Raw genomic sequence first — 25,301 nt, forward strand, 5'->3', positions numbered from 1 at the left:
AAATAACTATGAATATTTTATTTTGAAATTCCATCACATGCTAGTTCCAATTTTGCATTATTTTATTAATGAAACCTTAATATAGGAAAACTAACATACAATAAAATGTTGAAGAAACTAGTAGCGCAACATTAACCGGCAACAATGCTGCAGCAACATATTCACCCGATTCACAGTCGGTGAGCCAGAGTGGGATGCAACGTGAAGGAATAAAGCGAGAGAAGCTACACAACAGAGAGAGACCAAGTACTTCGTGAATTTTGCCGAAGACAAACCCGAGAGCACACTTCGTGAAAGCGAGAGAAATTCGCTGTTAACTTACGCTCCCGTCGACAGCCAACGAGAGGGACCTCTGTTAACTTGCGCTCTCCTCTGTCCAAGAGAGCAGTTTCTACCTGGGATTTGACGAAATATACAAGAATTCTACCCCAGAGGAGAGAATTCTACCCCATGTATCTGTAAACGTGTAAACGGGCTAACAGCCCTATGTTAGCCGTCGAGAGCGAATTGTTATCAAAAACTCGTTTTTCTAAAAACGTGCCAGCCTGTTTCAGTTCGAAATTCACAGTTCATTCACAGTTTAAAAATTTCACTCATCGAAAGCGGTTGTGCCTCGGTAGCGATTCCCCAAGCTCAAGCTGGCCGTACGAAAGCACATACTAACTACCAACGGTCGCGCAACTTAAAATAACTGAAAAATAAATCGAGAATATTTGTGTGTGCCGCGAACTGCCAGTGAAATTTTAGTTTTCCGCGAATGTCGGCAGTTCCGAATTTTATATTCCAAAAGCGGTGCAAAAGAACCGACGCCAAAAAGAGCCGCAAGTGATCTTTTTAGTTTAAAAACGCCAAACATAAAAAGTGCATATTTCTGTGTTCTGTTCTCTGTTGTTTGCGCCAAAAAATAAAAGAATAACAACAAAAATCGCCAGCAGCGCCGTTAGTTTTCCTTCTCCCTTTTCTGCGTTCCGCGAAGAGGAGGAGGCGAGGCGAAGCAGGCCGCTAAAAAATAAGTTTTCGCGAAAATTATAAATAAACACAACATACAGCAGCAACAACAACAACAACAATGTGGCTCGTGCACGTGTAGCTTGGCAGCAACAACAAAAATGCTAAAGGCGAATAATCGCAGGCAGCAGATTACCGAAAAATACAACAAAAAATAAAAATACAGTAAACAATTTGAGTAGTTGCTGCACATACACACACATACCACACAACACACACGCACCACACATCACACACTCACACACCACACACGACACACACCCGTGGATTATTACACTAAAAAGCGACACTCAATTCATCCCAAAAAAAACAAAAACCATAAACAATAAACATGCATTGGATTAAATGTTTATTAACGGCATTCATTTGCTGCACAGTCATCGTACAGGTGAGTTTTTGCCCCCAACAAGTCTCTCCTCGTCGTTCCCTTTTGCAGTTTATGTTTTTGGCACTTTTCCCTATTCCGCTATACACATGCGTGCACCGTTTTCTGCAGCTGCCGTGCGGGGACATCGCGTGCAAGAAAGAGAGCGAAGGTGTTAGAGTTGCCAGGGCTCTTGAATTTAAAAAACAAAACTTGGATTATTCCCTTAAATTATGTTTATTTGTTAGTAAATTCTTAAAGGAAATTTTTCGTTGTTGGGAGAATCGTTAGAAAAAATAATTGTATTTTTATGTATCCTAAAACTGTGCCCCTCTATCGCTTGTAATTTGAGAAGTTTCAAAATGAAACAGCTGAGCAAGTTCTAAAATTAAGCGGGTTCGATATTAGGGGTGGTTATTTTGATCACCCTTTTAGGGTAACATATTTCTAGATAGAAAACTAGTTTGTGAAATGAGCAAGGCCAATGGCCAAACAGGTCTATTCCCAAAAATAAAATATATAAAAAAAACTGTTGAATACAATTACACAGAAGGAAAATATTTGTAAGTCAGGAGATCGTTTTGTTAAAAAGAATTTCAGGCTAAAATTCGATGTTTTAAATTTGTAATAATTCTTAGTTAAAAACTCTGAATAGTCTTTTTCATTATCTTGAAGTTTACTTGAGGTTTCCTCTCCTTTATATTTTGCTGTGTAAAATAAGTCGAAGTCTTCTTCAACATTAACATTAAAATTTACCACCAACGGCGCATGCCGCTTGCACAGCAGCAAAAAATTAAACAAAAACTGCTCGATTTCAATATTAAGCTTGGCGAACACTACAAGCTGATGAGGATGATGATGACAATGACGACGATGATGATGATGATGCTGGGCAACATCTGCCGTTGTCGCTGTCATCTCTTCTTCCCTTCTCCGCTTTGCATGCGCTTTTTACATGCGATTTTTTTCGGTTTACTTTACGCTCTGCGTAGGTCAACGGCGACACATGCGCAGCTTCACTTGCTCCGTTCCTTCTTTCCTCCTTTCGCCTCGTTCTCTGCCATGCTTTCATTGATCTTTAACGCCAGCATCCCCTGGCAACACGGCAAGAAAAGGGAGTCGAGTCTACGGGAAATTTTTAAATAAATGATAGGGAACAGTAAGGAAGATTTTAAACGATTTTTATAAATTATATTAAACGTTTTCTAAGACAGTTATTCTTAGTAAATGTAATCCTAAATTTGAAGGCAAGAATTTGTATTAAAATTTGATTTGTGCTGTGCTTAAAAATATGTCTTCAACTTCACTTATCAACTCCATTTTCTAAATACAACAATTTTCCTTCTCAGCTTAGCAATAATTACTTTGAAAATTAAAAAAGAAATTTAGCTAATCAAGAAATATCACTGAAACCCCATTTATTTCCGGTGCACATTGCATGTGCTCCATTCCCAAACTCTCCATACATCTCATGTTTTTTCCTCAACTTTGGCATGTTGCGTGCTTTACTTTGTACCAGCTTCTTTTTTCCGGGCCTTTATTTAGTCGCTAATTTGAGCAACGTTCCAAAAAAAAGTGTCTCCACGCCAACCTCCTGGGGTCTTGAATAAGTTGGATCGTAAATACATAAGTAGTATGTATGGGAACATCTGCCTAATGGATCCCTAAACTCTGACTCACTCCGAGTCAAAAGGTGGAATGTAGAATAGTTTAATTTGCCATTTAGAATAATATCTCGGGCAATTAGCCAGCCATTAGCAATGCAATTTAATTCAATTTCATACCCATCCTATAATGTGATATTCTCACAATTTCAATTTAACCATCAAATAACCGTAGTCCCTCCCAGTCCTCCCCCCCGTCCCCCATGTCTTTTGGTTTTGCATTTATGCAATTTTCATATTAACATTGAGCGGTGAAGGAATGAAGGCAGATGAATGAATGAATGAATGAAGACACTTGGGGGAGCGAGCTCTATTTCTTCGGTTCCCCTTTCTTCTGCTCCGTATAACGTAATTAATTGCAATTTAGAGGCGAACTCCCACACACTGCGAGAAAATGGGTGATTCACTTGCGCTTCTTCTAACTGTTTCCCAGGCCCGTTGTGCTAACGGTTGATTATGATGATGAATTTAAATGATTAATAAACAACATCCAGGTGGAAGAAAAAGGGCATCTAAACAGCAAACACCTGTGTACGAAAGTCCGGGAAAAGTCGGTGGAAAATTATAATAAAAATGCGTGCTTTCATAAATTTTTATGTCCCCTTGTGTTTTCTTATTTTTCTTTTTCATTATTTTTGTTGTTGTTTAAATGTCTGTCAGTCAACAAGGTAAGTTGACGTGGAAATGGCAAGAAATAAGAGGGAGAGAGGGAGAAAGAGAAACGAAGAACTAACTAACTTAACTAGTCGCTTCAAGCCTGAGTGATCGCAGTAAAAATAGGAGTAGTACCCAGTGTGTTCAGTAAAAAAAAGCGAATGACAGAAAGAAACGGAGACACAAAGACAAAGAACGGCTCAAGCAAAAGGTAAACAATGCAACGCACTATTTTCTAACACTTTAGCAAGTGTCTGTCTCCCACCTGAGAGCTGCTTGGCCTTTTCCAGCTTTCAAGTTTCCACCTGGGGGAACCCTCGTAGCTGTACAAAAAAAGGGTCTTCAAGCATACAGCTGGGGTTTCAAGTTTGGGGCCTAGAGAGTTCATAGTTGAAGGCAAAAACAAATAAAACAAAAAGCGGAAAATAACCTTAACAAGTGTACAAAGTGCCAAAGTAATGTGGCAGATTGTGCAAGTTAGAATGTACCTAAAAATACTATAAACCAAAGATTTTAGCTTAAACTTTTAGATAAAAAGGAAATAAATTATATTTCATCGTTAAATTAAATTTAAAATAATATTTCTGATTTGTATTGCCTAAAAGTAAAAATATTGCCTTTCTTTTTTTAAGTGATCCTTAAACAAATATTAATATTACTTTTGTGGTATTTTTGTAGAAAAGTGTGATAAACTGTAACCAAAAATTGGTGTCAAATGCTGGACAAAACTATTGTGGTTTTAACGATTGCACATTTTGTTTTGTTTTGTTTTTGCTTCCCACCATTCCCAACGTGTGTATTAGTGTTATGCAAATTGATTGTTGTTTCTTGTGTACATATTTTGACTGCACCTTCCTTTGTGTGTGTGTTTTTGGGCTTTTTGTTTGTCTCAGTTTCTTGCGGCGTATCAAAATCATAATATGTAGTTTTGACTTTCCCCCATCCACCATATCCCCATCTTCATCTTCCTTCCGCTCAATGGTTTTTCTAACATTTCTTTTGTTGTTCTTTCTCTTTCGGGTTTCTTTTTATTAATTCAGACGCATCGCAAGCATCGTCTATTAATTCTTTTTTTGCCTCCCTTTTTGTTCTTTTTTTTGCGCATATTTATGCTCTTCTTCAAAGCGCCGTTGAAAACCAGTTTTAGCTCAGCTTTAGCCGCTCTCTGCTCTCTCTCTCTCTGTCTCGCTCTTTGGAGCAGCTGCCAGCTGCAGTTTTTGTAAGCTTACACACACACATACACAACACTGAGAAACACGCGACTCCAATTCACTTTTAAGTCACGTTTTGCTCTTTTTGCGCTCAGCTGACAACAACAACAAAAGTCGCGCTCTACCGCTCTCCCTGTGTGTGTTGTGTGTGTGTGTGTTAAACTGTTATAGCTTTGGGGGCTCTGGCTCGCTCTCTCGCTTCCTCTCTTGGCGATCTTTCAATATGGCTGCATTTACTGCTCTTCTTCACCTGGCGTTGCTTCGCTTACACCTTTGCTGCCACCGCTCTCTGGGCTCTCCAATCGCTGCCTCTCACCCTCTCTCTGTCTCTCTAGCTCTTCGCCGCCATCGTGTTGACCGGCAAAATCGTATGCCGTGGGAAACAATTCGGTTTTACTTGTACATTTTTTCATCGTTTTTCTTTGCTGCCTCGGTCGGCGTCGCTGCCAGAGTCACTGCCTGTTGCTGCTGTTGCTGTTGCTTCTTTTTGTTGTACGTTTTTTTCTTCTGCTCTTTGTTGTTTTTCTTGTGTGCTGCTCTTTTGCGTCCGCTTTGTTTTTGTTGGCTGCTTATTAATACACATTTGTTGTTGTTGCTGCGCTCGCCTGCTTGCCTGCTGCGTTCGTTGCCTAAGTCTTTCGTTTTGGCGTTTTGCCTTTCTTTGATTTTTGCTCGATTTATATTAATTGTATTAAGAATTGGTGGAAAATAACATCTTAAATGATTAAAAATTGCTAAACAAAGATAAATATTAATTATGAATAGAACAAATAAAGAGTCTATTTAATTTAATAAACCTTTTAAGGTCAAACATTTGCTCTAAATTCCACACCCAACCATCACAATTGGTTAAGCCTTTAAGCAATGTTAGCGCCAGCTCCATTTTCTATTTTCCTGGGAGGATTACACCTGTGATCCGCAGACACAGCATCTGTGTGGACCGCACTTCTGCTTAATTGAGCAATTAAACACCCATGTTCATACGAAAGCGAAGAGGAAAACCGACAAAACTTCCCATTCCTATTTAGCCACATGTGGAGCACTCTACGGAGAGGTAACACACAGACAGACAGATATACCTACGACTGACTGCTGTGCTCATGTCTTGTTAACAATTAAATTGTCGTTTTAACAAGCTTCACTTGTTGTGGCTGAAATGTTAATTGCCGAACAGTTATAGAAAAACGGAGCAATAACTCTGCAGTGCGCCTATTTTTGGGCATTGGCTGGTTGTCTAGACCCATTTATGGGCCGAGATGATGAAGTCATAATTAAATTTTAAGTGGCACCTCCAAAATCAGGTGTAAAGTGAATCTCCCTTCAAAGAAGAGCTTAAAAAACTCTAGTTTTATAGATTTTAGATATGTTACCAACGAATTTAATTGACTTCCTCTGTTTCATTTATTGTTTTGAGGTAAAATCTTAGCTTTTAGGAAATTCTTACACTGAATAAAAACCAACTTCCTTACCAGAAAGCATTTGAATTATTAACTAAAATCTGTCAAACTTTCCATTTGACCCATTTAGCTAATTTCCTTTTACACCTCGCTCAACACCACATAAAAATAAAAATCTCTTCTCGCAAATTAATTGAGAAATTTATGGGACGCGGGCTATCAAACAAATTTGCAAATCCAAATATGCAAATATTGTCGGCGCTTCAAAACGAAAGTCGAGCAGAAAGCCAAGTCGAGTTAAAGGCGGCAAGGCGAACCAAGTGGAATTTATTGCAGAAACCGAATCGGACCGAAACGAAGCGAAGAAAACGACCGCTTGCTGAGCATTTGTCATGTGGCGGCGGGCTTTTTCGGTTTCGATTTTTTTCGATTCGGTTCTCGCTTAATATTTCATAAGCCTGTTTTTGTCCTTTGCATGGGTCTCTCTCTCTCCCTCTCTCTCTCTCTTTCTGTGCTTAAAAATTCCTCTGCAATTTCAGTTTTTGCTTCAAATACCACGTTGAAAGATTTATCGTCTTGCCAGGGAGCTGCTGCTGCTGCTGTTGCACATTCTTTGTTTTCTCGATTTTAGCCCCTTGTTTCTTTTGGGTTCTGTATGTGCCTGTGTGTTGCCCCCCCTTTAATGAATTGCTTTTTAATTTGATTTGACTAATAAAATATATTCCCTCCTCGTTCTTGCAGGTTCACAGTTCCGGCAGCTTCGAGTTGCGTCTGAAGTACTTCAGCAATGAGCATGGGCGCGACCATGAGGGTCGCTGCTGCAGCGGAGATGCGGACGCGGCGACGGGCAAATGTCTGGGCAGCTGCAAGACGCGGTTTCGCGTCTGCCTGAAGCACTACCAGGCCACCATTGACACCACCTCCCAGTGCACCTACGGGGATGTGGTTACGCCCATTCTGGGCGAGAACTCGGTCAACCTGACCGATGCGCAGCGATTTCAAAACAAGGGCTTCACGAATCCCATCCAATTCCCCTTTCAGTTCTCATGGCCGGTAAGTAGCATAGAAATTAGAAATAAAAACAATATAAAGGTGAAAGCTTTGGACTTTAATTATGGGTTATAACTTAATTAAAGACTAAATTGATAAATTACTAGGTGAAAAATTATACTCAAGAGAACACTCTATATTTAGATTTTACCCTGGTAGTCAATAAAAATTTCCTTATATGCATATATGTACATTTACCGTCGCCTGATTTTTCGCCAGAAAACTTATTCGTGCGTCATCTTTAGCTAATTTGTTTGGGCTTTTTATAGCCACTGACCGTCCCTCCGTTCCCGATCGCTCTCTTTCTCTCCTCCTCCAGTTTGGAGAAGAATAACGTACTCCCCTGTGCCGCATTTATTTCCGCTGGGCGTCCTTGTCGAGGGTTGTTGGCGCACCGAACATCTGTCGGCTATTAAAAATGCGCTGAAAAACGCGTGCGCGAACCGCAGCAAGCCGCCGCACCACCATCACCGGGAACGTCACCACCATTCACAGCCATCACCACCACCATTACCAAGGGGATCCTATAAGATCCGAGGCATATCAAACCATTCCTTGACAAATTTTCAGATCGCTCTCTCACAAGGTTATATGGCATATAAACCAACCCCAGAGCTATTGGAATTGCCGTTACTTTTTGCCCTAAACTTTCCCTATTCTTGACTTTTCTAACAGTAAAATTACCATAAGAAGTTACTGAAAATCGAGTATTTTAATTTGAATTTTATTTGGAAATAATTTTTTAATTAAAGTCAAAGAAGTTCCCTTTTTTATTACCAGGTTTTTAAAAGCGCACGTGTGCTTAATAAATTGCTAAAAATTTTGAAATACCACCATAGAGAGAGACGCTCGTCTTTATTCTGTTCAGCTCGACTGACCAAGAAAACTATATACTATATACTATATATATATATAGATTGCGGTTGTGGCACGGCCCCGGCATGCCATGCATTTCTTAATTATTATTACTGCAAGAGTCTCTGGGGCACTGAGGATGGGTCCACCCTAGAAACCAAGAAATTACTCAAGCTTCAAAAATATTCCATGCCAACATTAACTGGAGTTTGTAACGTTTTTTTGTGTCAGTGCACGCCGATAGTTTAAGGGGTGGTTTTTACCTCTAGCTCAAAATCCCCCTCTTTTTTTTCAGTATTATTTTGCTATTTCTCTCTCTGCGTAGACACTTTATTACCTAATTGTTCAGTGCTGCGCATGTGCAGCGTCACTATCATTACACACACACACACACACATTGGTGTATGTTCAGGTGTGCAGAGTCATGGGGGGAGGAAGGAGAAATGGGAAGTGAAGAGACCCAGGTACCTTGAGATGTGTTGTGGCACGTGAAATGTGTAAGCTGCATACATTTTTAGCGGTTTAAGCTGCGGGCGAGCATTACCATTACATACATAAATAAGCAATTAGCAAACTGTGGGTTGGTACAATTAAAATAAAGCCAAAGAGCGTTAAAAAGCACGAGCCAAAAGGGGAAATTGGGGTTGGATAAAAGGGAAATATACAAAGAATATAGCTTGAGCTAAGATCATCTTTGTGATCTTGTATTAAGAAATACTTGATTAGTTTGATCAATATACTATAGGAACATATTACATTCTTTCCTTGAAAAGCTAAAATTAGTTATTAGTTTATTTTAGGCTTCTAAACACATTCTAAGACTTTATTTCTGTGTGTTTTTGCGCACTTTCAACTTCAAATTATTTCTAGGTCAAACTATAAATTTTAATTATAGTATGACTGTGTCGGCTGCCGCCTCATCAACTAATTTAGTGTTGCACTTAATTAAAACAACGAAGAGAGAGGAGCCACGCATGCCTGACGACACGCCAAAAGATGTGGCACGGGGGTTGCCTCAGTCCCTATCCCTGCCACTCCCCATTTTCTTCACCCGCCCTTGTCGTCTGCCACTCCCTCCTCCTCCTCCCATTTCCCCCCCTCCTGATAGTGACTAAAAATAGTCGAGCATCAGCATTCACGCTCCTCTTGTTCGTATTGAACTTTGCAACTTTTGGTCCCCCCGTCAGACAGAGTCTTGTCTTGTGTCTTGTGTCTTGTGTCTTCAGTGTCTTCTGTGTTGTGTCTTCAGTCTTCTTCGGGTGGTGTGTGTTCTCCCCCCGTGGCTGTTGCTACGTGTCTGTCCATGGCTACCACTCCTACTCCCGGGCATATATATATGCACTCCACCCTATACTCAGATCCCTATGCTATATGCTGGATATTGACGTTGATATACAGCACCGACGCACGCGATATTCACTAAGCGGCCTCTGATGCATGTTGCCTCATTTATTTTTGGATCTGGCATACGCCAATGCACAAGTACTTGCAATATATATATACAAAAAAAGTATATATGTACTTGAATTATCAGCTACAGGAAGGAGTTTCAGGTGAATTCCCTTTTTGGCAAGCAAAGCAAGCATTAAGATTTGAGTTTTACAAATATTCAAAGCCTTGAAGCGGCTTAAAGCCTTAATTTCCTACTAATTTTAACGTACTTTGCTTTAAATTAACTGATTAAACACATTTCCCCTTTAAACCTTGCACAGAATTTCCCACATTTTGAAAAATCACGTAGCCACCATTGAAAAGTTTATTTCTTTTTTGTTTTGCACAATAAAACCAATAAACCATCGGCAGCGCTTCATTTCATTTGTTATTACCTTTCCTGCTCATTTCCCATTGTGTGATCATCTATGTCTGATTTGCTTCCTGTCGTGCCCATATAAATTTTACGTTTATTTGCAAATACGACAAACTACATAGAAGAGATCCGCAGCACAGTAAAGCAATCGTTATGCAATCAATCGGCAAAGCAAACAACACTGTGGCTTATCAACCAAATTAATTCTACATCTCCAACTGCCACAGAGTCATACGTCCCACGCACAATCGAAAGTTGGTCGAAAAAATTAGTCATTTACATGCAATGCAACGCGAATCAAAATGCATTAGATATATATATGTGTATATGTATATAAGTTGAAAACTTGCTGTGGCAGAGACACCTCTGCAAAAGTTTCCATGGGCTGGTTTTTAGTATTCGGATTTTGTGTCATCTCTGCCGGTTTTTCCAGCAGCGCCTGCATTCGAAATCAAGTGTGAATTGAGGGCGCTGCCTGCCGGTTGCATTCGAAGTTGGCGATTTGCATTTGAAATGCATTCGCGTTGCATTAGATTCGAGAGATATTTGTTGGAGTTGCGGATCATGTGGGCGTACTGTCATAATCCCCTTATAATGAGTGCTTTCCATTAGCCTTAAAATTGGTTATAGTCGATGGGGGTTTTTGATAGGTTCAACTGCTTGTCACTTCCCGTTTAGATGTTGAACTTTCTTTAATTTTCCTTCTTTCTTTTACCTTTGCAGGGCACCTTCTCGCTGATCGTCGAGGCCTGGCATGATACGAACAACAGTGGCAATGCCCGTTCCAACAGTAAGTTATATATATTATTAAATTACTATACTTTTTAGCCTGTAAAATTACTTCCTTGCATGCTCCAAAAATGTTTTGGTTGGTTATGAACTCATCCTGCTTCCTGCGATCCAAGTAACCGAGGATCGCAACTTGATACTCTGTTGGGTTCTAGCTCTTCTCGCTCAGTGTAAGATTTCCGGGGTATTGAGTGGTTTTAAATAACAAACAACACACACAGATACACACTCTCTTTGGGGGATGGATAAACCCGGGCCAGAGTTTGTCGCCTTTTGTTGTCTGTCCGCTGGAACGGAAGTGTGCTTGAAGTTGAGGATTGGCCCATCCCTCATTTGGTTAAAATGCAATTAAGCTCTTGGCGGGGCTCACGAACTAAGTCCAAGTCTTCGATCGCAGATCGGGAAAGAGATCGTGTGTGTTTGTGTGTAATCCATCTTGGAACAATGCTACATGGATCTCTGTGTGTAGTAACTGATTGTCTTGCACAGATAAGGACCACACAAGGATCTAGTCCTTGAAACAGAAAGAGAATTCCTCAACTCCGGCATATATGTATACTCTTTTTCTGTGGCCGAATTTTCCCACACAAAAATTTGATGAAAGAGCTGAGGAGAAGGAGGAGCAGCTACCTGCTTGGGGCTTAACTACCTGCACTTTCTTTTGGCTCAAGATTTATGGATTTTTCATAGGAATCTCTAGCTTGTTCTTTCCCCTTTGTTATAATCATTTCTTTTCTGTTGTCGTCCCTTTTTCTGATTTTCTATATTTAGTTGCCCTATTCCTTGAAGGAATTTTAATTGTTCTACTCGCGGAGCTCCATTCCGTAACAGATTTTCCCCTCCACTGGCGGCTACCCGCTGGGCTGCAGGCTAATTTCCAAGGCGGTCCCAGGCTAATAGATCTTTATCGTTAACAGAGACCGGTACAAGTAACTCCTTGGCCAGCAATTGCAATTTCAATTTCTGTGTGCACACCGAGATTTCCTAGTCTCGAAGCCGCCGCCGCCGCCTGTCAAGGATTAATTTCATTATTTAAAAGTTTATATTTATTTTTTTTTCAGTTTTCTTTGCTCCTCGATCTCCCGCATACTTGGACTTGCATAGCAAGTTTATGCCGCAGCAACAAGTTTAGCTCTTTTTTTTGTTATATTCATTTAACATAAATTACATAAAGGAGGGAAGGAGCAGGGGGGCAGGGAGCTAAACGCCAAGCGACCTTTTTAGCCAGGTTTTTCGCCCAGAGCCAAGAGCCAAGAGGCAACCGGACCTGCTGGGCAGAAGAAATCTAAATGTTCTCGTGTCGAAGGCAAAAGTGCACAGAGGGAAATTTGGGAAGGTTCCAGGAAAATCAAATCTGGAATAGGTTTTAAATATGATATTTATTTATTTATAGGAAATATGGGTTTCTTAGGATATTGCGCCTTTAGATACTTTAAATTCTATGCAAAATTCAAGTTTGTTTTCCCATTTAATAATCGCAAATATTCTTTACCGTGCACAAGGTATTTTGCAAGGTGATTCTCGGATTCTCCTCTTGGCTTGATGCGTTTTCAGCAAATCTTCCAACTCATGGACCACAGTCTCCGGCTGCGGCTCCTCACCTCCATCCCTGCCCACCAATTAATCTCTGCCAATGCCAAAGTTGTTAGTTGCACGTTGCACGTTGCCGGCTCTCTCTCTCCTCCTGGTTCGATGTTGTTAAAATGCTTATCTTTTAATTTTAACTCATTGGATCAAGAAGAAGCGATGGACCCGGCAACAAGAAGAGCCCAACTTGGCTTCCTTCGATCTTCTTTTTTTTGTATTTTTGTATTTTTGCCAGCCTTCTGTCTGCCACAAAACTTGTCGTTGTCGGTTTTCGATTTTTGTTCGTTTTTGTTGTCGTCGTGTGTCTTGATAAAATGGTATTTTTTGAAAAAATTCCTCAAGTCCAAGTCAGCGATACATTTTTGGGGAGGCGGATGCTGGAAATAAAATGTAGGGGAGTCCTCCAGGAGATGGAAAAAGGTCTCTTGTATACAAAGTCAAGTCAAGGTTTTATTGTTGCTCATTTCACTCATTTGTTAGGATGGATTTTAGTTTTATTTAAAATATGATATGTGGATAGTAATTCTCTAACAAATATTATTATTATTTAATTAACTCCCGAGGGAAACTGGAAAATCTTGGCCATATTTCCGCCATCGCATTACTCACTTTTTCTCAGGCATTGCGAAAGTTGTCACACGCAGCAGCTTTTCCATAGATAATTATACAAATATTTTTAGTAAAATTTTTGTGATATATATATTTTATTGCACGTTTTTCTTTTTTTTTCACAAAAACTTGCCAAACTGGCCAGAAAATTGTGCGTCTCTTGTGCCGGCTTGTCTAATAACCTGTCATGCCACAAATCCTATGGGCTTAAAGCCAGAGGAGTATTGGTAGTACTGCTAGTGTGTGTCTGTTGCAAATGTAAATAAAACCACAAAGTACAATTCCATTTTTGTTGTTTATTTTTTGTATATATTTTTTGGGAATGTTGTCGGTTGGTGCGATTTTTGCATTGAATGCTTTTCCATGTTGTTAGCCGGTCCCGTTGGCTGGTGGAGCAGGTGAAGCACACGAGTTTTGCCCAAAAATAACAAAAAATGCAATTGCCAACGGCAAACAGCTAACAGCTAGCTAACTGGCCAAGAATTCTTGTTGTCTGTGCATATTTTTGGTAATTAATTAGTGAGTATTTGGAGTTGCATTTAATATTTTTATTGGCCAACTGGTTGGCCTGTCAATAAGCCTGCTCCAAATGTGTGTGTATGTCTGTGGCTGTGATTGTATAAATTTGGGCAATATATTGCTCAATTTTTAGAGTTAACTGGATTTTACTTTCACTGTTTTGAAGAGATGGAATTTCTATGATTTATTCTGTGTCTTAGTTTAGTTTGATTTGTCATTTGACATTGAGTATATAGACTTTATCTTTGCCTTTGCATTTAGCTTTGGCTTTAGCTTTAGGTTTGCATTTCGAATAGTCATGCACCTGCAATTTACTTTATAGACCATGGCATAATGTGGCTGCACATGTATCTGTTGTTTTGCATCGCTGCTTGTGTCTGTATCTGTATCTTTGGGTGTACCTGTATCTGCATCTGCATCTGTAGTTGTATCTGCACACAAACGAGTTGCCAGCGGAGCCAGCCAGCCATCTCCCAAAGTCGAGACCGGTCGTCGAACAGCTGAAAAATGCTTCGACGAGCTTGGCTGGCGGTCTGACTGCTGCCTTCTTTTTTTTTTTGTTTTTTACTTTTTGTTGCTGCAAGTATTTTATTTAATTTTTTATTTTTTGTTGGCTTTGCCTGTGCCATGCCCCGTGTGTGTCTGTCTGCCAGTCTTGCCTCTCTCATCGCCAAATACCAAGTGGTACTCCTCCGTACCCTAGCCGAGCCGCATACCTCAGCTTGAGCACTTGACTCTGTGACAGGCAATTGCATTTCGGGGGTATTCAAGTTCCATCGTTCGACTTTAGTTTCAGATTCGGTTTTTTTGGGTTTTCCATTTTCCATTTTCCATTTGCTGCATTCCAAACATAGGTCTCTTGCCTTGAGCGCCATCTCATCGGATCATCTTTAACCCAATTAATCTTCATTAGTTTATCGTTTGCCCGCAACTTGTTCTCACACACTTAATCTGTATCTTTATCTTTTCCTCTTCGTTACAGATCAACTTATCCAGCGGCTGTTGGTGCAGCAGGTACTGGAGGTGTCCTCCGAGTGGAAGACCAACAAGTCAGAGTCACAGTACACCTCACTGGAGTACGATTTCCGTGTCACCTGTGATGCCAATTACTATGGATCAGGATGCTCCCAGTTCTGCAGGCCACGTGATGATTCCTTCGGGCACTCCACCTGCTCGGAGACGGGTGATATTATTTGCTTAACTGGATGGCAGGGAGACTATTGTCATATACGTAAGTAGAACATATCCTAGATACTATATATTATAGATATTATTGGGGAAATTGTGTGGTTTTCATTATAATTATTTCATGATTTCTTGAAATTTGTATCTGAGCTTCAAATATCCATTCGGATCAATAGCCTCCATCATCTTGCCACGCATTCTTTAGACCGAAAACACTTCTTGGCCCTCTGTTTGTTGTTGCTTCTGGCCGATCACTTGGCTCAAGTGGCTCAAAACTTCAGTTTTTATTTATTATTATTATCATTTTTTTTTAGAGCCTGGCAGCTCTCATTATTATTGAAAATCACTTGCTTGTCAAATCAAATGAGATGATTGTACACAATGCCCAAAAAAAGCGGCTGCTGCTGCCCCAAAACGAATTAAAGTATAATTATTTTCGAATGCCATGATGATGATGATGATGAGTTGACAAAAATTGAGAAACTACACAAAAATTTGAATACTACTCTCTGTTCGAGTGGAACAAAAATCAAAGTCAAACAAATAAATTAAAAATCAATGAAGTTTGGGATGCGTAAACCGAAACCCGAAAATGCAGGAAAAGCCATTTGTCATTGACGAAGAACAAAACGTCTAACGAACTTTGAGTAGTATCCAAAGAGAAGAAAAAAAACTTGCCGAAAGCCGAAATTCGGGCAGCCCTTTGTAGTTCAGGTTGCCAGCTACTATATGTATATATATATATATATTTTACCAACATTTTCAACTGTGAATCAGAGCAGCAGCCAAAACGAACCGAACAAGGCATACAAAAATCTTCCCACGCCAAGTGCAAGGGCTTGGGTTTTCGGACCAAAAAGGTGTGGTATCTGTATGTCTGCGTAAGGGGTTCAACTCTTCTTCAATCCACCAGATACAGATACAGATACACCAGCAGCAGCAGCAGCTTGATGATCATAAGGTCTCGGTCTCGGTCTCGGTACTTGGATTCCCTGTTCTTGGTCTTCGGATCGGATGGGTTTCGGTTCGGTTTTGGTTGATCGTCTGCATGCCGAGCATTTCTGAGGATCCCGGCCAGAGATGACCGAAGAACAGAAGACTTCCTTAAGGGCTGTTGGGCAACGTCTGATTACACCTTAAATGTCGTGTCTCCTGGAAGAGCTGGCTTCTTCGGCAATTCTTGGTCTCTCGGCCTTCGTCTTCTCCTTCTTCTACCTCTTTTTTTTGTGTTTTTTTGGGGCAGATAATTTTTGTGTCCTGCTGCCGGTTTAGCAAGTTGGCAGCAGAAGAGGCAGCTGCTCCTGCTTGCTATATTTTATTTTCAACTTAAATGCGCAAAAATGAGGTAAAATTAAGGCACACACTCACACACACATGTGTGAAAATTGTTTTCCAGCAGCAGAAGCAGCAAATAAAAAGCCCAAACGTGCAAAACAGAACCTTCAGCTTGAAAATAAAATATACAAAATACAAAAACCAAAAAAAAAAGGAACAGGAACAGGAGAGACTTGCTCAAGTGGAAGTGGCCAAGTAAATTGGCCCAAAAGAAGGTCTCTTTTTACCCTTATGTTTCTCGTTTTTTAGTTTTTATTTTTTGGCTTATATGAATGAAGTTAATTGCAAGGAAATGAGCTATTTGGGCTAAAAGTTCATGAATGGCAGGCCACTTGCCTGTGGGTGCTGTGAGTGTGGTGCATCTGCAAGATACTTTAATACAGAACCCTTTGGCTAAAAGTGAAAGTCAAATGTGAGGATATATATATCATTCGATTAGGAACGATTATCGTTGCCTTGCGGCGTGTGAATTTATTTTTTCACTTTCAAGCCAACTGCGAAAATCTATTTCCAGTTCTGGCTGCGGGCGATGGTAATAAAAATCATTGGCAATTGCCAATTTTACGCTCTTTCCCTCTATACATGTATATATATTAAAAGGGGAACTACCAAGACTAAGGCTGAGAACACGTTTTTGTGATTTTCTAGCAATTTTCCTGCCGCCGCCGCTTGCTTCTGAATGAAACTTGGTTTAAAGAGGAGCATCTAGCAACAGCTCCTTTCCACGTTCTGGGCTCCTTTTGGCATTGCCTTTTTTAGTTTTGTTCACGACTTTTACCCCAACTCTAGGCCCTTGTGGCAAACTCCTCCCCAGCTTCCTGCTGCCTTCAACTTATTCTTCTTTTTTTTTCAACGGCTTCACTCGCCGGCCGAAACATGTTTGCCACATTCTTTGGAGAGATCCCAGCTCTAGCTCCGAGTCCCAAGTCCCAAGTTCCAAGTCCGTCTCCAACTCCGGCTTCCAATCGATGTTTTCGTCGAACCTTTCGAGCTTGGGAATCTGTTTTCTGTTTTGGGCCACGGCCTCCGCCTCAGCTGCTGCTTCATCTTCTCCTGGCCATGGGATTATTTCATTTTGTGTGTTTCCTTTTTGGCCTTAGAAACAAGTTATTCCTGCTCTTTGTGGCTCGCTTAAAAACTCTCTTCTCGCACACTGCCAAAACACTGAACACTTTGAGAGCCACTGGCCATGATTCATTTTTATAGTTTATAGTTTTTCTTTTTTTTAGTCTCTGTGCTAAAACGTTTTTAAGCGTTTTTCTATTGTTTGGCGTGCGGCTGTTGTTTTATTTCCTCAAAGAGACATCTCTTATTTTTTTCATTGCCAGACGCGTGAAAAAGAAAGTTTTCTCGTCACTTCTGCCTCGGAATTGGCTCACTTTGATGGATCTGAATGTCTGTGAGTGGGCAGATCACACACACCTGGCTGAGTGGGTGTCCCCCGAACAGGTGGGGAGAGTTACATAGTTTCGGCCCATTTAGGCTATTATTATTTTTGTGTGTGTTTGGGAAAGTCTTTTCGCCCCACCACCCGTATCATTTACATTTCAATTAATTTATATTTAAATTTTTCCCTCATTTTCTTGTTTATTTGCAGCCAAATGCGCCAAGGGCTGTGAGCATGGACACTGCGAGAAACCCAATCAATGCGTGTAAGTAATTTATTCGAATGTATTTCATTAATTAGGATCATTGAAATGGATCATAGGAAAAAATTTATAATATAGTTAGAAATCTGCTATAGATAAATAGAAGAAAATAGCTTGGAAGAGTCTTAGTTCAATGCCTTTTGGCAACATGTCTCTTAATTAAGACAGCAACTAACTGTTGCTTTGGGTGCCTTTGCCTTCAATTTAAATGATGATTCTTGTCCTCTTTTTTTGTACTTTGCACGTTTTATTTGTTTGTGCTTTTTGTTTGCTTTTATTTAATGCTTTTTGCTTTAGCTTTTCTGCTTTTGCTTTGGCTCATCTAGCAAAAAAAGAAGAACGAGAAGAAACACCCAGTAAAACGACTACGATCATGATGGGGGCACACCTTTTCAATGTAATGCTGAATGTTTGACTGCTACCGTGAGCTTTTTGCAAAAGGGCAGAAAACACTTTGCTCTTTTATTTTATTTTATTTGTATTTATTTTCCCCTCTTTTGGATTGAATGCAAGTTTGCTGCCATTCGTTCGGCGACCGCAAGAAATTCTTTCGGTTCGGCGCGATGTCATTTGATTTGTCCGGGGTTTTGCATTACAATTTTGAGGCGAAGTAAAAGCCAGGCGGGCAAATTGAATTACAAGTAGCCAAAGTTTTTCCCACATTTTTTTTTGCTGCCCCTGAAGGTGTAAGGGAACACTTTTGACCACGTTTGCAAATATTTTGAGATATTTTCAGCATACAATTTCAACAAAGTAGAAGTGCTGCATCGAGAACAACGTGTCGCATTGGTTTATTGTTTTATTTCTTACATAATTTGCACTAGCTTAAGTAAAAATTTAAATGAAATATTATAAAGGGAAAAATAGTAGGAAAATATCCAGATTATTATTGCCGGTGTTGCCACCGGTAGCGAGCTCCGAAATTGATTTTCAAACTCCATGGAGCAGAGGATGTTGCTCATTATTTATGCATTACGTTGGCCAATAAACCTTCTCTCACTCACTGCTTAGGCGGAAATCAAACATTTTGTGGTCCACCGATAATTGTGCCAAATAAAAAAGAGCACCGAAATCAACACATCATTGTTCAGAGTTTTGAGTGGATCGATTCGTTTTGTGAATCGGAATTGTTAGCTGGAAACCGCAGAGACGCCCGGGTATGCGTGCCACTTAGCCAAGTTTGCTGTTTGATTGTGGGAATATTTTAATAATTCTAAGCGCATACACCACACCAAATACACACAATCTCAAGTGTGTTGTGTAGTAAAGCAAGTTGGCAACACGACGGCTGCTTTTTGACATTTCTTTGTGTACACACTGGCTGACGCATATCAATTACTACTTGTCTGAGTGACTGTCTGTCGTTCTGTCTGTATATTTTTTGCTTGCCTCTCTTACACCAAGTCAACAGGTTACCTGTCTTACTTTGAATTATTAACTATTGAAATTTTTGTGGGTGAAGGCTTTTTTCGCATTACAGTTGGCCATTTGCATCTGGCCTGCATGTTCACGCATGTGCGTGCAAGCGTGCTTTTTGTATTGCAAAGGAAGCAACTCCTTTTTTATTTTATTTCTTCATTGGTTTGAAATCAATTTATGATCGTGAGAAATTAAACATTTCCCTCAACTGCTTCAAAAAGCTCCCCCTTTTCTTGCCTTTTTCGAGTGTGCGGATATGACTTCTGGCAGAAGAGACATTCGTTTTATTTCAATTGCGAACGAGACTTTTTCAAGATGACAAGCCATCTTCCTTTCCCTCTCCCTGTCTCTCTGTCTCTTTTTGCTCATTTCTTGTGCAACTTCTTCGTTTTCGTTAACTGCAATCAAGCGTGGCATGCAAACAAGTGTATGGATGTACGTATGTCGGGGGAGGGAGTGGGACGCACAGATGCGTGGAACAGGTGATGGAAGACAGGCCTTCCGTCCTGCTCGCGCCCATTTCAAAAGTCAAAAGTAAACCAGCGCTCGCGGCGCTTCAATAAACAGACTCAAAGAGGTTTAAGTGTATCTGTAGATTTCTTTTTAACCCTTTGAAAAGCATGAAAAAAAGAGGAAAAGAAAAGATCAGTATCTACACAAGAAGAAATATTAAGAAAAGATCAGCACTCAAAAGAAAGTAATAAGTAAGCAGGGCATGCTTTAAAAGTAAGATTGGTCACATTAAGTTGGTCATTAAGAAGCTTGGTCACACTGAACTCTTAATTTCACCCACACTCACCACTATTTTCTCTTTTTCTCTCTTTAATTACAGTTGCCAACTGGGTTGGAAGGGAGCTCTGTGCAACGAGTGCGTACTGGAACCCAACTGCATCCATGGCACCTGCAACAAACCCTGGACCTGCATTTGCAACGAGGGTTGGGGTGGCTTGTATTGCAACCAGGATCTGAACTACTGCACCAACCATCGTCCCTGCAAGAACGGTGGCACCTGCTTCAATACCGGCGAGGGACTCTACACCTGCAAATGTGCACCCGGTTTCAGTGGCGACGATTGTGAAACTGAGATTTACTCCTGCGATGCCGATGTAAATCCCTGCCAGAATGGCGGAACCTGCGTGGATGAGCCACCCTCGAAGACGGGTTACAAGTGCCATTGCCCCAGTGGCTGGAGCGGAAAGATGTGCGAGGAGAAAGTGCTCACCTGCTCCGATAAGCCATGCCAACATGGCACCTGTCGCAACGTTCGTCCCGGTTTGGGGGGCAAAGGTCAGGGCTACCAATGCGAGTGTCCCATCGGCTACAGTGGACCAACCTGCGAACTCCAGCTGGATAACTGCAGTCCGAATCCGTGTTTGAATGGTGGAAGCTGTCAGCCCAATGGCAAGTGCATTTGTCCAGCGGGATTCACCGGATTCAAATGTGAGACGAACATAGATGACTGTCTGGGTCACCAGTGTGAAAATGGAGCCACCTGCATAGATATGGTGAATCAATATCGTTGCCAATGCGTTGCCGGTTTCCATGGACCTCATTGCAGCAGCAAAGTGGACTTGTGCCTCATCAGACCCTGTGCCAATGGAGGAACCTGCACGAATCTGAACAACGATTACCAGTGCACCTGCCGAGCGGGCTTCACCGGAAAGGATTGCTCTGTGGACATTGATGAGTGCGTCAGTGGACCCTGTCACAATGGCGGTACCTGCATGAATCGAGTGAACTCCTTTGAATGCGTCTGCGCCAATGGCTTCCGCGGCAATCAGTGTGACGAGGAATCGTATGACTCGGTTACCTTTGATGCCCACCAGTATGGAGCCACCACTCAGGCCAGAGCCGATGGTTTGACCAATGCCCAGGTGGTTCTAATAGCTGTGTTCTCCGTGGCCATGCCCCTGGTGGCGGTTATCGCGGCCTGTGTCGTCTTTTGCATGAAGCGGAAGAGGAAGCGTGCCCAGGAGAAGGATGATGCGGAGGCCAGGAAGCAGAACGAACAGAATGCGGTGGCCACACTGCATCACAATGGCAGCGCTGTGGGCGTGGCCTTGGCCTCGGCGTCCTTGGGCGGCAAAACTGGCAGCAGCAGCGGTCTGACCTTCGATGGCGGCAACCCGAATATAATCAAAAACACCTGGGACAAGTCGGTGAACAATATCTGTGCATCGGCGGCAGCGGCAGCGGCGGCAGCAGCAGCGGCTGATGAGTGTCTAATGTACGGCGGATATGTGGCCTCGGCGGCGGACAACAATAATGCCAACTCGGACTTTTGTGTGGCCCCCCTGCAGAGGGCCAAGTCACAGAAGCAACTCAATACGGATCCCACGCTCATGCATCGCAGCTCACCCGCCGGCAGCTCCGTGAAGGGAGCACCGGGTGCGGCGGAGGGCAAAAGGATCTCGGTCCTTGGCGAAGGATCCTACTGCAGCCAGCGTTGGCCCTCGCTGGCGGCGGCTGGTGTGGCGGGAGCATGCTCCTCCCAGCTGATGGCCGCCGCCTCGGCGGCGGGTAGCGGAGCGGGGACAGCGCAACAGCAGAGATCCGTGGTCTGCGGCACACCGCACATGTAACTCCAAAAGAACATGTGGAGGTCCGCCAGGAGCTTACAGCAAAAACACACACACAAAGAAAAGACTGGGTTGGGTTTGAAATATAGGAGAGAGACGCCAAAATGTTGTTGTTGATTGAAGCAGGCTTAGTCGTCACGAAAATAGTAGAAACTCTGTAACAGGCATAACTCGTGAATTTCCTCAAGTCCCTTGAAAGTAATTAGCATGACTGTTGTTCCCCAAAGCCATTTCGAAGGTTATTTGCTATCCATATTTGTAAAGATTTTAATTTAAACAAATTTTACAAATACATTTTTATACACAGCAGGAAATCCCCCTAAAAATTGCATCGAAATAGCCAGCGGAAACAGTTGCTTCCCCCCTAAAATCCTTAAAAATCACTTGACCAATTGCTAGCTAAAATTTAGACCAAGACCAAGACCAAGACCAAGAACCACTGGACGACAGAGTCGATGAGCCGACTCTGCACACGTTTTGACGTTTTGCATGTTACTGAAAAATCTGCTTCAATTAATCTATTTTTCACTTAGTTCGGTATAAATTGTAAATATTAATGGTAATTATAAACTAATGCTAAAAACGATTGGAAAGAAACCAATCTCCTCAATGACGCCGCCCCCAGGAACGGTGCTGTCTTTCTATGCAAGGCAGATGGCCGGATCGGGCGATTTGTATATAGTACTCATAGGTCACAATCGATATACGAAATGGATAAGACAAAAAGATGAAGACATGACACAAAAAAAAACTAAAAAAAAATATATAAGTACATAAATTGACACTATCTCGACTATTTAGTTTCTAACTATGTATATGTAAATGTAGCAAACAAAAGGAAAATTAAACTTAACTCGACCCTAGCTTAGTGTTAATTTAAAGACCCCAAACAAACAAACAAACATGCGAAGACAAGCAAAACATTTAGTGATTCTATTTTAAGTACTTATAATTCAACCTATCAACCAATAATTTTGTATTTTTTTTTATTTCGACTTTTTAACTTTTTTTTGTTTTAATTTTATTTCTACCTTTTAATTTTGTCCATTTACAACCCATATATCAATTTTTTGGCGGCGCAAAAGAAGTCAATAATAAGTGTAGTTAGCGTCTAACTGCAAGCGAAATGTATTGAATTTATAAATTGTAAGAAGAAAAATAACAAAAAATTTAACTGAATTGGAACACAGGACAAGACAAAATTAAAAACAATAAATTAATGAAAATATAGAAAACAATATATAAAGACAAACACATACACAAAACATAACTGAAAATTCGTGTTTTCTCACACAGTCTTCACATAGTCTTATTATTAATATTATGTTTTTTATAAAAGGCAAATAAAACAAAAAAGGTTTATACAATTTAATTTTGATCTCAAAACCGAAGACAACAAAACCAGACAATGTGCAGCACGAAAAACGCAAAACGCAAAACCTGTTTGCGAAATTCCAAAACTTCAAAATTAAATCAATAAAACTACAGTGTTTAATTGCAAATGGTTCCTCGTTAGTGTAAAGAAATGAAAACTAGTTGTAAAAGTGCTAAAAAAACAAACTGTGCAGCAACTTATCTGATAAATCTTACACAGTATATAAACAAATACAAATATTTTTATACGTTTGCTATCCCGCAGCTCTCCTCTCATCCAGTTTTGTACATAAAGTTTTTCAAACACACATATATTTTTTATAAATATTTACTTTTTAAATAGTCGTTTTTAGTAATTTATATTTTTATTAAAAATGGAAACCTAAAAAATTAAAAAAAAAAAACAAACAAACGAAGTAGAGAAACACTTGAGAAAAAAATTGTAAAAAGTTGATAAGACCATAAAAAACACACAAATATTTATACCAGAAGAAAACGATAAATGAAAACCCATAAAAAATAGTAGTTACTTGCATACAATTGTAATTTAGTGTTGTACTTACGACTTAGCCTAAACAATTTTATGAAATTTTTTAGTAATTAAAAAAATGAATTAAAAAACAAAACAAACCAAACAAAAAGCAACAAAAAAACAAACAAACAAAAAATGCAAACAACAAAAATATGAAAAAAAAAATAAAAAAATTTATGGATGAATTATAATTGCAAACGTTTTATTATTTTTCAATTGGGGTGGTGGATGGGGATGTAAATATTTATTTATTGTTTGCTGATTGGAATTAAATTTTTCATGCTTTTGAAATGGCTAATAAATTTTAAAGTGCTAATATCCGAGGTGTATAGTTGCCGTCGTGGGAAAATTATTAAATTTTAAACGATCAATTTTATTTCTTATAGGAGGCTTACAAAAAAAATAATTCATTAGGCATACGGTAAAGCCAGAAAACAAAAATTGGTTTCTCAATTGGCTCTCTTATATTTTGGTTTTAACTTGAACCAAGTAAAGTGGAAAATTGAAGTGAAAAGGGAGCTTTTCTATTATATATTGAATGTTATTGCACATTAAAAATAAATTTAAAATATTAATAATCAGGCATTAAAATATACACATATTAAAATTGCATTTGTTTCAGCAGAGAAAGAGGTCGACTTGCCAGTCAGGTCCTTAGGAACCTCTGCTATTAATTATATACATATTTAATAAAACTATTTATTTAAAAATAAAAACAGGCATTTCGGAAAGCAGAAATTTGTATACCCTTGCGGTATGCAGTTTAATTATGGAAAAGTTTCTTAAATAGATCACATTTAAATTGTATCAATTTTAATTCGGAAAGCTTTTCTGTGCTACTTTTTACTAGGCTACAAAATCTGCCTACAAAATTAAAATCTAGTAAAAATTAAAATTTTATTGAATTTTCGAAAAATTTAATTATTAACCCCTTATAAAATTTTCCAAAAATGGGTAAAAATGTATTTTCTGCCGGACACGGCTAGATCAACTCGGCTGTTGATGCTGATCAAGAATATTATGATTTATAGGGTCGGAAATTCCTTCTTCACAGCGTTACAAACTTTAGATTAAAATTATAATTTCCTGTAAAAGGTATAAAAATATTTTCTTTTCTACTTAAAAAAAAAAACAAAAAAAAAACAAGAAATACAATTTGCATTAAAATGCCAAACCACAGTGCTGCATCTCCTAGAAATGTTAAGAAATCACAGAACGGCAGAGATTGGCGAAGAGAGCTAGAGAACATTAACAATAAATTCTCGCATGCCATTGTGAAATTCTCACAATAATCATAAATAATAGTTTATTTCTACTTTTTAAACGTCCCAAGAGGCCGAGAGAGTCTGTTAATGAAGTTGCCTGCCCGCCGACTGCGTATATCTGTCTGATTTACTAACTGAGCGGTTGGTACTAAAGGAGAAATAAGCGACGAGACGGCGTCCAGTTCAAGATTCTGGCGAAGATGCTGCCTAATTAAGCGGACATGCACTGGGAAAAATTGGGAAAATGAATTAAATAAATACATGCTTCGAGGAGTATTTAAAAACTAATTTAATGAACATATCTTTTAGCATATTGAAACTGAAATAAGATCAACTTTATGCTAGTCTAGAGTTTAAAATCCCTAAGAAACTTCCAGTTACAAATCCATTTAAAATATTCAAAATAAGAGAAGGTAACTTCATTTTCTTTTGGACCATTAGAAGGCACT

The 25,301-nt window shown here is 39.9% G+C and overlaps 1 protein-coding gene across 1 annotated transcript; it reads left to right on the top strand.

Annotated features, from left to right (window-relative positions):
• The first annotated feature begins 575 nt into the window (after nucleotides 1-575).
• Nucleotides 576-23,778, top strand: Delta (neurogenic locus protein delta). Its single transcript, XM_020958340.2, has 6 exons — nucleotides 576-1,396; nucleotides 7,040-7,351; nucleotides 10,734-10,800; nucleotides 14,497-14,745; nucleotides 17,632-17,686; nucleotides 19,935-23,778. The coding sequence occupies exons 1-6, from the start codon at nucleotides 1,340-1,342 to the stop codon at nucleotides 21,682-21,684; spliced, it is 2,490 nt and encodes an 829-aa protein (XP_020813999.2). The 5' UTR covers nucleotides 576-1,339; the 3' UTR covers nucleotides 21,685-23,778.
• Nucleotides 23,779-25,301: the final 1,523 nt, after the last annotated feature.

Source organism: Drosophila serrata, unplaced genomic scaffold (genome assembly GCF_035046125.1).
Source record: "Drosophila serrata isolate PLE 108 unplaced genomic scaffold, ASM3504612v1 contig_241, whole genome shotgun sequence".
Lineage (NCBI taxonomy): Eukaryota > Metazoa > Arthropoda > Insecta > Diptera > Drosophilidae > Drosophila > Drosophila serrata.

Coding starts and splice junctions, on each gene's coding strand:
- Delta (XM_020958340.2), top strand. CDS start 1,340: ATGCATTGGATTAAATGTTTATTAACGGCATTCATTTGCTGCACAGTC. Junction 7,352..10,733: donor CCTTTCAGTTCTCATGGCCG/GTAAGTAGCATA, acceptor TTACCTTTGCAG/GGCACCTTCTCGCTGATCGT. Junction 14,746..17,631: donor GGGAGACTATTGTCATATAC/GTAAGTAGAACA, acceptor GTTTATTTGCAG/CCAAATGCGCCAAGGGCTGT.